At 49.9% G+C, this 12809-nt stretch overlaps 1 protein-coding gene across 2 annotated transcripts in view; it reads right to left on the bottom strand.

Annotated features, from left to right (window-relative positions):
- The window catches only part of ADCY3 (adenylate cyclase 3), a 77635-nt gene extending 65885 nt beyond the window's left edge, over positions 1–11750 (bottom strand). For both annotated transcript variants that reach the window (XM_080919021.1, XM_080919022.1), the window contains exons 1-2: positions 11168–11750; positions 9891–10745 (exon numbers count right to left, since the gene is read on the bottom strand). In XM_080919021.1, the coding sequence (XP_080775147.1) occupies positions 9891–10565 (675 nt within the window). In that variant the 5' untranslated portion in view covers positions 10566–10745; positions 11168–11750. The remainder of the gene's footprint in view (positions 1–9890; positions 10746–11167) is intronic.
- Positions 11751–12809: the final 1059 nt, after the last annotated feature.

The following is a 12809-nucleotide window of genomic DNA, read 5'->3' as shown; positions in this document are numbered from 1 at the left end:
CAAAATGCTATCAGACCAAAATGTTGTCACAGGCCACCTGTGTCCTGCAGGCCCCCAGCAGGCATAGAGACGGGTCATGGACAGTTTGTCACCGAGGATACTACACAATGGCTGCTTCCCAGCACTTCATCTTAAGCTCTCTTTCTCCCGAGTCTACCCTCTCTCCCTGAGCAGCTCCTCACCCTTTTAAGGTCTCCTTAAATAGTGGGTGATTGCAGCTCTCCATGTCTGAAGGTCTCTACTAAGCTCCAGATCTCAAGGACTCGTATGCGGTATGTGTACGAGATGTATATACAGGACTGATCTGGATGGATGGCTCACCGGCACATCACACAAAGCTCATCTGCTCCATCCCTCCCTGCTTTTATCTTAGTAGGTGGCTTAGAGGCACCCTCCTTAGGCTACTCCAACAGGTTCCTATGCTGCCTTGAATGTCCTTGAGTCTACCATACGCATGCAAACCTGATCCTGTCTGTCCCTTGCTTGAATTTCTTTGGTACAATTCCATCATCATATGAGTGATGTAGCTTAGCTGGGGGTGTAGCTTGGTTGGTAAAGCTTTTGCCTCCCATGGCTGAAGCCTCAGAACCATGTAAACCAGACACAGTGGCCCAGGCCAGGGCTCACAACACTTGGGAGGTGGAAGCAGGAAGAGAAGTGCAAAGCTATTCTCAGCTAGCCCAGCAGGGGTGATAGGCACATTAAAACTCAGCACTGGAGGAAGAGCTAGCCTGGTCTACAGAGTCGCCAAGGCTACATAGTGAGACCCTGTACTAGAAAACAAACAAACAAACAAAAAACACCCAAACCAAACAAACAAAACAGGGCTGAGGCTGCAGCTCAGTGAAACAAACAGAAAAAGACAGAAAAGAGAGACAGAAAGATGGAGAGACTAAAGTCCTCCCACTGCCATTAATCACTGTACTCATCCCACCCTGAACAATGTTTGCTGCTCTGGCAAGATTTATCTATTTAATGTATATGAGCTGTCTTCAGACACACCAGAAGAGGCATCAGACCCCATGACAGATGGTTGTGAGCAACCATGTGGTTGCTGAGATTTGAACTCAGGACCTCTGGAAAAGCAGCCAGTGCTCTTAACCACTGAGCCATCTCTCTAGCCCAAAATAAAAGGGAATCCTTAAGGTGAGACCTTGTTTTCTTTTATGGAGAACCCTGGACGAATTAGAGCTGAGGATCATATGTGGAGAGAGTCAGATGACTTACACGGTTTTAAATCATTTATTTTATGTGTATGATGGTTTTGCCAGCATGTATATATGTGCAGCACACGCTCACCTGAGTAGTTCAGAAGAAGGGATCCAGTCCCCTGGAACTGGACTTACAGGCAGTTGTTAGCTGAGGTGTAGGGGCTGGGATCCAACCCAGGTCCTTAGGAATAGCAGTGCAGGTGGGTGCTGTACCACTCAGCCATTCCTCCAGCTCCATAGCAAAGTATTTGTTAAGCAGTGAAAGGAATGGAAATTTCTCCCCAGATAGGAAGAGCAAAGGAGGGGGGAGCCGACTACTGCTCTGCTCAGTGGGTCTTCTGAGATCTTATGCAAATCTCTGGTGCCTGAGGACCAGATGAGAAGTGGGCCAGTGAAACGTCAATGACTCACTCATTCCTAGGCTCCTAAAATCCCTCCTATGCTGCTGCTTCTCCCTTGGGCCAGGAAAGGTATTTAGGGGCAAGCAGCACAGATATGTAAAAGAGTTAAAAGAAATCCTGGAGGCTGAGAGGTGGCATTTGTTACTCTCGGAGGACCAGAGTTTGGTTTTCAGCACCCAAGTGTGGCTGGAAACCACCTATATTACACCTGTTCTAAGATGTCTTACACCCTCTTCTGACCACCAGGCACGCATGTGAGCAATAAAACACTCAGATGCATAAAATAAAAATAAAGAAATCTTGAGGCTGGAGAGATGGCTCAGTGGTTAAGAGCACTGACTGTTCTTCCAGAGGTCCTGAGTTCAATTCCCAGCAACCACATGGTGGCTCATAATTATCTGTAATGGGATCTGATCCCTCTTCTGGTGTGTCTGAAGACAGCTACAGTGTACTTACATACATAAAATAAAGAAATAAATCTTCTTTAAAAAATCACTCTTGCTAGAAGGTAGTGGGGGCATGCCTTTAATCTCAGCACTCAGAGGCCAGAGGCAGGCAGATCTCTGAGTTTGAGGCCAGCCCGCTCTTGAGAGCAAGTTCTAAAACATCCAGGGCTACACAGAAAACCCTGTCTCTAAATAAATAAATAAATAAATAAATAAAATCACTCTCAAGCCAACACAAGAATATTTCCTCAAAGTCTCAGTAAATAGTTTAAAAAGTGTAAAATAGTTTCCTAAGTAGTTTGCTTTTTTCTCTTTTGGTTTTTTGAGACAAGGTTTCTGCAGAGCCCTAGCTGTCCTGGAACTCAATCTGTAGTCCAGGCTGGCCTTGAACTCACAGAGATCTGCCTGCCTCTGCCTCCTAAGTGCTGGGATGAAAGGCGTGTGCCACCACTGCCTGGCCTTAAAGCGGTTTCTTAAACTTTTTAAAAACCTAAGCAACTACACAGAGGATTTCACAGAGACTCTTAGTGGGAAGGTGTTGAGACAGTCTCACTGTGATGCCCAGGCTGACCTCAAACTTGAAACCCTCCAGCTCAGTCTACAAGATCCAAGATCACAGGTACGTACCATCACTCCTGGCTGAGACTCAAGAGCTTAATGAAGAACGTGGTCCTATTCTGGACCACAGTCTAATGTCTCAAGTATCCCATGGCCACTGACTCACAGCTTCAAAACTGAGTCTCGAGCAGGCAAAATGGCTCAGCAAGCGAAACTGTTTGCTACTCAAACTAGAAGACCTGAGTTCAATCCCCAAAATACACAGCAGAGAGAACCACCTTCCAAAGGCTGACTTTCACACGCATACCATGGAATGTACACATGTGCCCACACTCACACATACCACACATCCTGCACATGCATATGCACAGTGATAATAATTAACAAAATAATTAAATATAAAATAAATAAAATAAAACGGAGTCTCTTCTCCCTAGCAGATTTCATGTCTAGTTTGGGACCGCCTTGGATGACAGCCACTCTGACTACAACCCAGCCTTGTACTACTATGTCACGCTCAAATCAAGGAGTAAAATCAATTTCCTTTTGCACCTGAGTCAATCTTATATTGCTTTGACCAAGATTACTGAGACTACAGTCATTAAAACCTGGGAGCATCCACTTTCCCCCAGAGATCACGTGCTGTCATTTGGGGAGCCCCAGGAGCCACACGGAAACACTACAAAGATCTGGAGATTCCAGACACAGAGCAAAGCATCCTGAGAACCTGCCAGGAGAGTCATCAGCCAAACACAGACTACTGAATGAAACAGGCCCAGCAGCCAGAAAAAGTGGCCCCGGACAGAGCCAGATACATCAGAAAAACTGCCATCAAGGGAATAGAGCCAACACTGAGGACAGAGAGAAACAGCAAACTCTTATTCACTGAAGCCCCAAAGCTTTTGGATGCTGGACCACAATGGGTGACTGCGACACCCTGTCTTCAGGCAGGCTGTGTAGAGGAGGGCCATCCCACATTCGTGAAGGTCTTAGAAAACCCAAAGTGAACTATTTGTCTAAACATGTTTATTTCTGAGGAATCAAATGTTTCCAATGTCTTTATATCGCAGGGAGGGAATGAGGTAGTCTGGCTAGCAGGGTCACTTATGGACATGAATGGCCAGGGCTGAAGGCTGTTGCTCTCCTGATGGCTCTGCACTGAGACAAGCTTAGGCTATTCATCTATTTCAGTCACACAGCCATCTTGCACACATAGGCAGGGTCTCACCATGAGTGCTGTCAAAGTATGCACATCTCTATTGTGACTAGGAATACATGGTCTGGTGAGGGGACAGGTGGGAAATGGCTGAGTGGTTATTCTAGGCTGAACCACCTGTGTGAGATCTGTTGTCACACACAAACTGCAAAGTCCTGTGGTCACCCAATCTCTCTCTCTCTCTCTCTCTCTCTCTCTCTCTCTCTCTCTCAAGCTAAGCAGGGTCAGGCCTGGCTTAGTACTTGGATAGGAGACTGAAGAATAAGAAGTTTAGAATCCTAACAATTCTCATGGAGAGAGAGCATGGGTACAAGTGTGCATATGTGCACGCATGTGTTCATACAAAGCAGCCTTAGTCCCCACAGTCGGCCCAGCCCTGAGCTTCAGTTTCTTGTTAAAAAAGAAAACAAAACCAACAACAACCTGGCTGTCTTCAAAATGGTGATCTTAAAAAAAAAAATCACAAACATGGGAACGCCAACAAGAACCAGAAAATGTCAATGGAATAATGTGTGTGAAAGGTGGGCCCTACGTTGCCTGTGACACACCAGGAAAGCTCTGTTTACACAGAGATAAGGGTCAGATGGGGGGGGGCACAGAGAAATGTGAGCAGGGAAAAGGGACTCAGGATTCAGCATCCTTCAGCCAAGCCACGCAGTTGGATTCCACAGCCCTACAGCTCCTCATTTCCATCTTCTCAGCAAGCTCTTCAAAGAGGAATAACTGACACTTTCTGGGACAGTGGCCGAGCCTGGCTTGAGTGGACCCCACCATCTGTCTCAAGCACCTCTCCCACATCCGGCCTGGGCCCAGACCCACACTGCCTTGCTCCCCAATCCCTCTTCACTTCCTGTTACAGGCTTCTAGCTCTGTGCCCACTTCCCAGGAGCAGAGGGGAATGCTTCCTATTACGGGGCCGCCCATCTCTCAGACACTGTTCTTTGACAAAGTTCAACAAAGACATTTGGGTGATCGAAATGGCAGGCAGGAGGCCCAGATGCCTGGTTCCAAAACTATTCCACTTACAGGTGACTCTCCAACAATCCACACAGCCCTACCTGCCTCCCCTGACCTTTGTAGGCCCTCATCCTTGAGATGGAGCTAGTCACTTCTAGAACACAAGGAGATATGTGTGACACAAGTCTGGCTCCAGCTGTGGACAGGACGGCCTTCGGAGGCCTATCCTCTCTCACATCTTTGCTCAAATGCTCCAGGACCCCCAGAGCCAAACTCTCCCTAAGTGAATAATTTGCTGTCTCATTTTTAAGTATGGAAGGATCACATCCATGGCTCACCTTGCAAATAAAGGCCTCAGCAAGCCACTCATTCCCAAATAGGCTTCCTGCTGTGAAGTCAGTCTTTCTGACTTCACAGCATTCATCTATTCATCATCACAACTATTCATCGAGGATTCCTAGGCCCTCATTCACCACAGACTCATTTCTTAATGACACACAGCAGAAGCCTATGAGTATGTAAAAGGGTCTCTGAAGCAGTTATGGGTCAGAGGAGTACTCACCGCCATATTGGCTGTCTTCCACCCTCTACCCTGCCTCGCTCCCTTCATCCCAACCACCAGCTACTGCTCTGGGTCCTGCCTACTCGGCTCCCTCAGCTCATCCCAAGAGTAGTTAAGACAGTCAGGAACAGGCTGTGCTATGAGAGGCATGGATGTCAGAACCTAGATAAGGAAGCCTGCAGCCTCCCGACTCATCCCTCCTCCCCAAGCAGCCCTAGGCCTAGGCTCCCTCATCACAGCCTGAGAATCCCATGGCTGATCCTATCTGCCCCAAAGGCTGTGGGGCTCTATTTGTGACTCAGTAATAATATCCTCTCATTACCGAGCTACAAAGCCCCAACACCACCTGGTCTCCTCGCTAGAACCCCACTCGCTGGCCCAAGGACAAGATGTCAGGTTGCCACAAACCTCGGGGCTACCTTTGGTCCTCCCCTTACAGAGCCTAGTACAGACATGGGTGTGTGAGGCCTGTGGGAAACTGGCACCGGAAATGCTTTCTTGATACTACTCACAGAGGTGACCAAAACCCCAAAACTCAACCAGAACTACAGGCGTCCCCTGTGAAGCTGAGCCTACCTCCAAGACCCAAGAAAGAGACCTGGCCAGAGCCAAAAAGCAAGGAAGAAACACACGGGCAGGAATTGGAGAAGAAAGCTGGGCCCAGGTGGGGTCTGAGGAAATTTCTGGGAGTTTGTCTGATGGAGACCTGGCCCTCACTCCCCTGCCCTCTCATTCTTGAGGAAGTGCCCATCCCACAGACTGGAGAAGCAAGTACCAGGTGAAAGAATGACACTTTTCTTCACACCCAAGGGAGATGGGTGCTTGGTACCTGCCCCCGCAGCAACACAGCACGATAGACCTTGGTTTCTACAGTACTCAGAGATGAAATGAACTAAAGCCATAAGTGAGGGAAGACCTGGGAAACTAGGCACCTTTGGAAAAGTCACACTTTGGGATTAGAGAGACAGCTCCGTGGTTAAGCTCTTCCAGAGGCCCTGGGTTCAATTCCCAGCACCTACATGTCAGCTCACAAGCTCTAGCTCCAGGAGACCCGGCGCTCTCATACAGACACATTTGCACGCAAAACACCAATGCACAGAAAATAAAAATAAACATCGCTAAAAATAAAAAAGAAAGAAAAGTCACTTTGGTCCCAAACAAGTGACTCAGAAACTTCTGGAACATGTACTGTGAAAGCCTGGTCTCCAGCTTCCTATCTCTGATTTAACCTTAGGTGGCCCCCCTTTCCCGTCTATCCCCAAAGCCAAATTCTAGGCATGATTTCATATCAAGATCATGTTCCCCTGGGATGTGAAACTCTTATTACACTTTTATTTTATAAACATGTATTTATATATTATTTTTATTGCAGAGCTGGGGATTCAATTTAAGAGAGCCCAGAGCACGCTCGGCAAGCACTTTACTACTGAATTTTACTCCCAGCCTTTAATATTTTTATTATTTTTAATTTTTTTAAGTATTTATTTACTTTACATATATGAGTACACTGTTGCTGTCTTCAGACACACCAGAAGAGGGCATCAGATCTCATTACAGATGGTTGTGAGCCACCATGTGGTTGCTGGGAATTGAACTCAGGACCTGTGGAAGAGCAGTCAGTGCTCTTAACCGCTGAGCCATCTCTCCAGCCTATATTTTATTCTTAAGTTACTACTTTTACATTTTTTTCTTATTTCCAATTAGGGCTCTTATTTCTTTGCAGTCCTGGTCTCTTTTAAGACCAGTAATCTCTAGTTCAAAACTGATCTGTAGGGACCCACCCTGTGGCTATATCATGTCTGGATCCTTTACCTAGAACAGCCTCCAATTTAAGTTTCTTGCTGAGTGGAGAAGATGAGGCCCAGAGTGACAGGGGCCTGAAGTATCAACACAACCCTCAGAGCAAGGGGCCTCAAGTGAGATAAGTGTTTCCATCTACTTGATGAAAGAGACCCAGAGACTCACAAGCTATGCCTTCTACTGAGATGTGGGTGATGGCCATGAACAGGCAGAGAGAGTGTCCCCAGTAGACAAGAAAGAGAAGCCACTTACTGGTTCTCAGGCTAAGGAGACAGATTCCCACCGCCATGCGGGGGCCCTGGTCAATGAGTCAGCACACCTGAACTCTCATTTCTTCGGCCAGTGACCAACAGCTGCTTCTCTGTGATTCCTTCCCTATGACCTGGGGGCTCTGGGCTACATGCTATCCCAGGCCCTTGCTGAGAAGGCATAAACAGAAAATGTGGCAGAAGAGTGGAATATACCAGACATGGCTCAGTGCTGGCCAGTTTCCATGGACTGGCAGTGGCTACCGTCTAAATGAACTTAGGTATACCCTGTTGATCCTGGCCCCTAGACCATCACCTCTTTAGGCTGGTACCACACCAGCCTTACCCCACACCACACAGGGCTGAATGAAGAATCAGGTCCCTCCATCAACCAAATAGCCTGCAGGCAAACCTTCCTGGACCACAACCAGGAGACAGCTCCCCCTATAATCTGGTCACTAGTTTGGTGACCCTCTGGGGATACATTACAGTCGGTCATGTTGGCTCCCCACTAAACCTATAATCTCTACCATGACAAGGCCCCCCTCTGCCCCATCTCAGCACTCTGGGCAGGCCTAGACGAAGGGAAGGACTGCTCAATTTCACTAGAAGATTCTTTCTGTACCCCAAAAGTCTCTTGACAACAAACAGCTCCAGGTGTGGTCAGAAGGGGGGAGGGAGGCTCTGTAACTCTGTTCTCTGACTTGTTTCTGATTTGCTCCTCAATAAACAACACACTGGGGAGATGTACTCAAGGCCAGGGATCCTGGCAAGAAGAAAAAGGAAGGAGTACTTGGTTGTTGGAAGGTAAGGGTTCAGAATATGTCTTCAAGCCCCACATGCTGCCAGACCTACCTGTCCTGACCAAGCCCCAATGACTGTAAAATCCTTCCCCAGAAAACTGTCCAGAAGCTAAAGCCACCAACCCAGGAATCCAGGGCAGCAACAACAGACGTTCACAGGAGAGCACCCAGCACCCAGAAAAACAAAAAAACAAAAACAGAAGCTAGGCAGTGCTGGTGCACACTAATCCCAGCTCTCGGGAGCAGCGGCAGTGAAGCTATGTGAGTTCAAGGACAGCCAGAGCTACACAGAGAAACAAAAACAAAAAATGGTGACATGCCTATAACCCCACCGACTCTAGCTTGGTGCTGAGCCATACAGAAAACTTCTGTGAAATTTAACCAAGCAAGGTAGCCCACATCTGTAACCCTAACACATGGCAGGTAGAAGCAAGAAGGATCAGGTGTTCAAAGTCATCCTCCACTACAGCAAGGCCATTTGGGGCCACATGAAACCCTGCTTCAAAATAAGAAATCAATGTTTAAAACAAAAAAACAAACAAACAAAAAAACCCTGTGGAATAGGTTCCTACCTGACTCAGAATGGGAAAACAGAAAGAACATTGTACCAAGACCTAGGGAAAAAGTTAAAAACCCAGCAGAAGCCACGCTTCCCCCTAAACAGCTGGGAGACAATGGAAAGGCCCCGCAAAGTTCACTTGTAGGCTATGCCCCAGTCCCAAGCAGACAATGACAAAGGCTTTGGTAAGACAGAAGCCACAGTGAGATGTGGGGAAAAGAATTCTGGAAGTGGACGGAAGAAACCTGATGGCCGTCCCTGGCCACTTCCCAGCTCTCCGGTCATACATGGAAAACCGGAGCCTGCGGTAAGACACAGAATGCATTGACTCATGACTCTGGGGAGCCCTTCATGGGATGACCAGATAAACTCAGGCCAGAATCACAGCCTGGCTAGCACTTGGTGGGAACACAAATTAGTAAAGCTGAATCTCAATTTTCCATCACTTCAGTAGAACTAGCCCACTAGGACGCAGCACCACACTCCACACCCCAATGGCTATGACAACTGTCCCAGTGCATCCCCACTTCCCGCCATCTATGGGAGACCACCCTCCCTTACATCACCTATCTGCTGGTGAAACTCTGAGCTCTAAGGAAGAAGCAGGGCATCTGATAATCATGTCTTCCCTCCTTACAGCTCTTCACATCACCTAACAAGCTTTCAATCCCGTTCCTTCAGATCTTGTTAACAGCCATTTCTGGATTCAGAGCAGACAGGATCCCCATTTGACTGAGAGCACTGAGCTCCCCCAAGTCAAATACCATCTGGAGTTAAGCAAAGACAGCTAGTGATCAAAATTTGCCACAAGCAGTCTCTTGACCTGGGTCATTGGTGGAATGGCTGGACAAGATTTCTACACCAAGACTCTAAGGTGCTGTCACCTACTCCAACTAGGCACAGGTGGCTGAGTGGCCCTGAGGCCCAATGTTTTGTTTCCTTTCTCTAGGATTAGCACCATATGACATGGTGGGGGGTGTACACTCCCAAGGGCTGATAGGAGGTCCTTCTGGACTGGGACCCCAAGGCCACTCAGGACATGTTAGACTCCTGGCATTAAAAGCAATCCCACCTGGGTGAGACCTGGAAGAAAAGGCACGAAATGGATAGGGAAGAGAATGGGACTCACCTCCCTCAGCAGCTGCATCCCTTCTAGCTCATCTTGCTGCTGCTGGGCCACAGTGACCCCCAAGACAAGGGTGTGCACAACACAGGAGACCACAGAGATGATCACGATGGGGCTGAGGCTGAGTGGCAGCGTTATGAAGAAGGAGAAGACAAAGAAGGCCTGCCAACCCACGGTGTCACTGGCTGCGTGGGCGCGTGAAAAGTTCAGGCCCAGGTAGGAGAAGATCTGGGCTGTGATCAGCAGCCACAGCAGGTAGGGTACCACTTTGCGGCTCACTCGGTCCGGGAGCAGCCCCTTTTTGCAGAGCACAAAGAGGATAATGTCCAACACTAGACCGACACCTGCCACCATGAGGGGCGCCAGCTTGTCGCTGGAGAAGACCACCGCGCACATCACTACCACATAGCAGTCGAAGAGGGCCGCAAAGACCACCAGCACCAGCAGTGTCTCATGGCGCTGTCTTTTGAAATAGGTCTGGTAGAGGTTCTCCAAGGACTCAGGCACGAAGGTCAGCCGCATAAAGCGAGGCAGGCACAGGCAGGACCCTGAGTTCCGCACAGAAATTTCATGGGTCCGGCCAACCCCGCGGTCGGGGTCAGAGGGCAGGCTGACCGAGTACTCGGCTGAGTACTCTGCCGAGTACTCGGGATCCGAGAAGCCCTGGTTCCTCGGCATGTTGGCTGGTGGCTTGCTTCTAACGAGGGAGGGAGAAGTCCAGGTCAAGCCACTTCACCAGGGCTTCCTTAAGACCTGGGGAAGGCAGGAGGCTCCTCTTGGTTGGTAATGAAGGGCGTCCGACTGGAGCTGGAATGCTTAGTGGGTTCCCAGGTCACAGGTGGCACCGATCATCTGCAACTTAAAAGGACATGGCTAAGTAGAAGCGCCTCTTTCCTTGCCACCCACCCTACCCCTCATACAGATCCATGCTATACAAGCCTCCAACACCATAGCCTCCCAAGCACGCCCACACACACTCAGTCCAGTCCAGACACCCGGTTTCCTGCGTCGGGTTTCTGAAGGGGCCTAGCCATCTCTCCATCCCTCACATGCCCGGGTCTATCCCGGACTTCTTAACCTAAATTCCTTCCAGGCCCAGTACCCTCAAGCTGAAAATAAAACGTGCCTGGAAGGAGCCGGGGCGGTCCTGGGGATTCCCTCATCTTCCTTATGTTTACTTCCTTTTCCCCCACCCACCCCTGGGAGAATCCAAACCCTTCCCAACCTCGGGCTCTGCAGCCTCGTGGAAGCCCGGCCCAGGATTCTGGTTTGGCGCTGACCTGTGCGGGAACTCGGGAGCCGTGCACTCCGGACCGGGGCTGCGGAGCCGGGCCAAGCGGGCTTCAGCGAGCTGAAGGCTGCTTCCCGCAGTGCCGCCGCGCCAGCTCCTCCGCCCGGAGCCTGTGCGCGGGTCCCCTTGTGGTCAGGCCCCGGGTCGGACCGGGAGAGGAGCGGGGCTGCGGTTCAGCATCCGTGGGCGCAGAGGACGGCGGCGGCGCACGCTGCGGATGGCGGGCCCAGGCCGGGGCAGCCTGCCAGCATCCTCTCCCCGCACGCAGGGCGAGCCAGCCGAGTCCGTGCGCCGCGCTCTGCACACTGATTCACGCGCGCCGCAGGCCCCAGGAGGCGGGCGGCCCCTCCCCGCCTTGTCGCCGCCTCCTGGGCGCAGGGTGGAGGGGCCCCTCGCTGTCCCCGGTGACCCCCTACTTGCCAGCGCCCCGCGACAACTGCGTGGAAACGCCGAGTAGGTGGCAGCGAGGCGAATCCACGCCTTGCCCGGGACAGGCCCTGTTACGGAAGATCAAAGCCCCGGACGCACCCTCCTTGCAGGTGAGGCGTGCTGGGGCACCCCAGCCGCCCTTCTACCCTGGCTTCCTTCCGGGGAAAGGAGAGGCCTGGGCTGAGGTTTGGGGACCGCTCCCCGAGTGGGCGCGCCTCGTCTCAGTGTCTCCGCCCACCCTGGCAGCCCAGACGTCAAGCGTGGGGCTTGATCTTTCCTCAGGGGAATATGCAGCCGAACCTGGTGGCAAAAGAGGACTGGAGTAGCTTGGTTGGTACCTGGCACGTGGACCTGAAAGAGGCCTTGCTTCACGAGGATCTCCAGTGCACATTCTACCAATTGAAATGTGTTTGGATTCTTCCTTAAAGACCCAAATGCTCCTTTTGAATCTATCAATCTCCTAAACCGTAGTATCAATGTTGACAGAACACCTTGTTAGGAGTGAAAGTCGTTTTGGAAGAAAATGTGCTCAGGGGACTGAGGACAGCCCTCAGCATTAATGGATCAGTTTTGGGGACAACTGAAGATGAAGGAAGAAAAGCAGCCATGGGGGGGTGCAGGGGTGGCTAGGGATGCCTTGTCACTCATGGGTAGGTGTCTGTTTAGAACTTCATGCATACATTCACAACACTCAGGGAATCCATCAGAGAACGGGTCTGCCATTGCTGTGTGTAGGGGTGTCCCTCATGTTGTCTGAAAAAAAATCATCCCTCACCCTGCACCCTCCCCACACCCCTCCCACGTGCCTCAACCCACATTCCCCACGCCTTTTATTAGAAAGGCAGACCATAAGAACTTCAAATATAGAAGGAGGGTAATCGGAATAAAGCATCAGCCCCAGCATTTTAAGTTGATTTAGGTCCAGAAATGTATTTTAACTTGTTACATGATGTTAAAGAATATGGTTTTTACTTTTAACAAAGGAATGCATTGATTTAAGAAAAGAAGAAGAGAAAGAGGAAAAAAGAAGAGAAAATAGCTGCTGGGCTATGAATCCAGCATCCACGATGCCTGGGATTCAGTCCACAGGGTTGAATCCCAGAATTACAGAGCAGAGGTATTAAATCCCTGAGATCCTAGCAGTCAAAAGTTCAGGGTCACCATAGCTGCACATCAGGTCTGAAGCCTGGACTTGCATCATA

Source organism: Micromys minutus (assembly GCF_963924665.1).
Source record: "Micromys minutus genome assembly, chromosome: 1".
Classification (NCBI taxonomy): Eukaryota; Metazoa; Chordata; class Mammalia; order Rodentia; family Muridae; genus Micromys; species Micromys minutus.
Note: the sequence above shows the minus strand (reverse complement) of the source record. Positions and strands in the feature narration are given on the sequence as shown.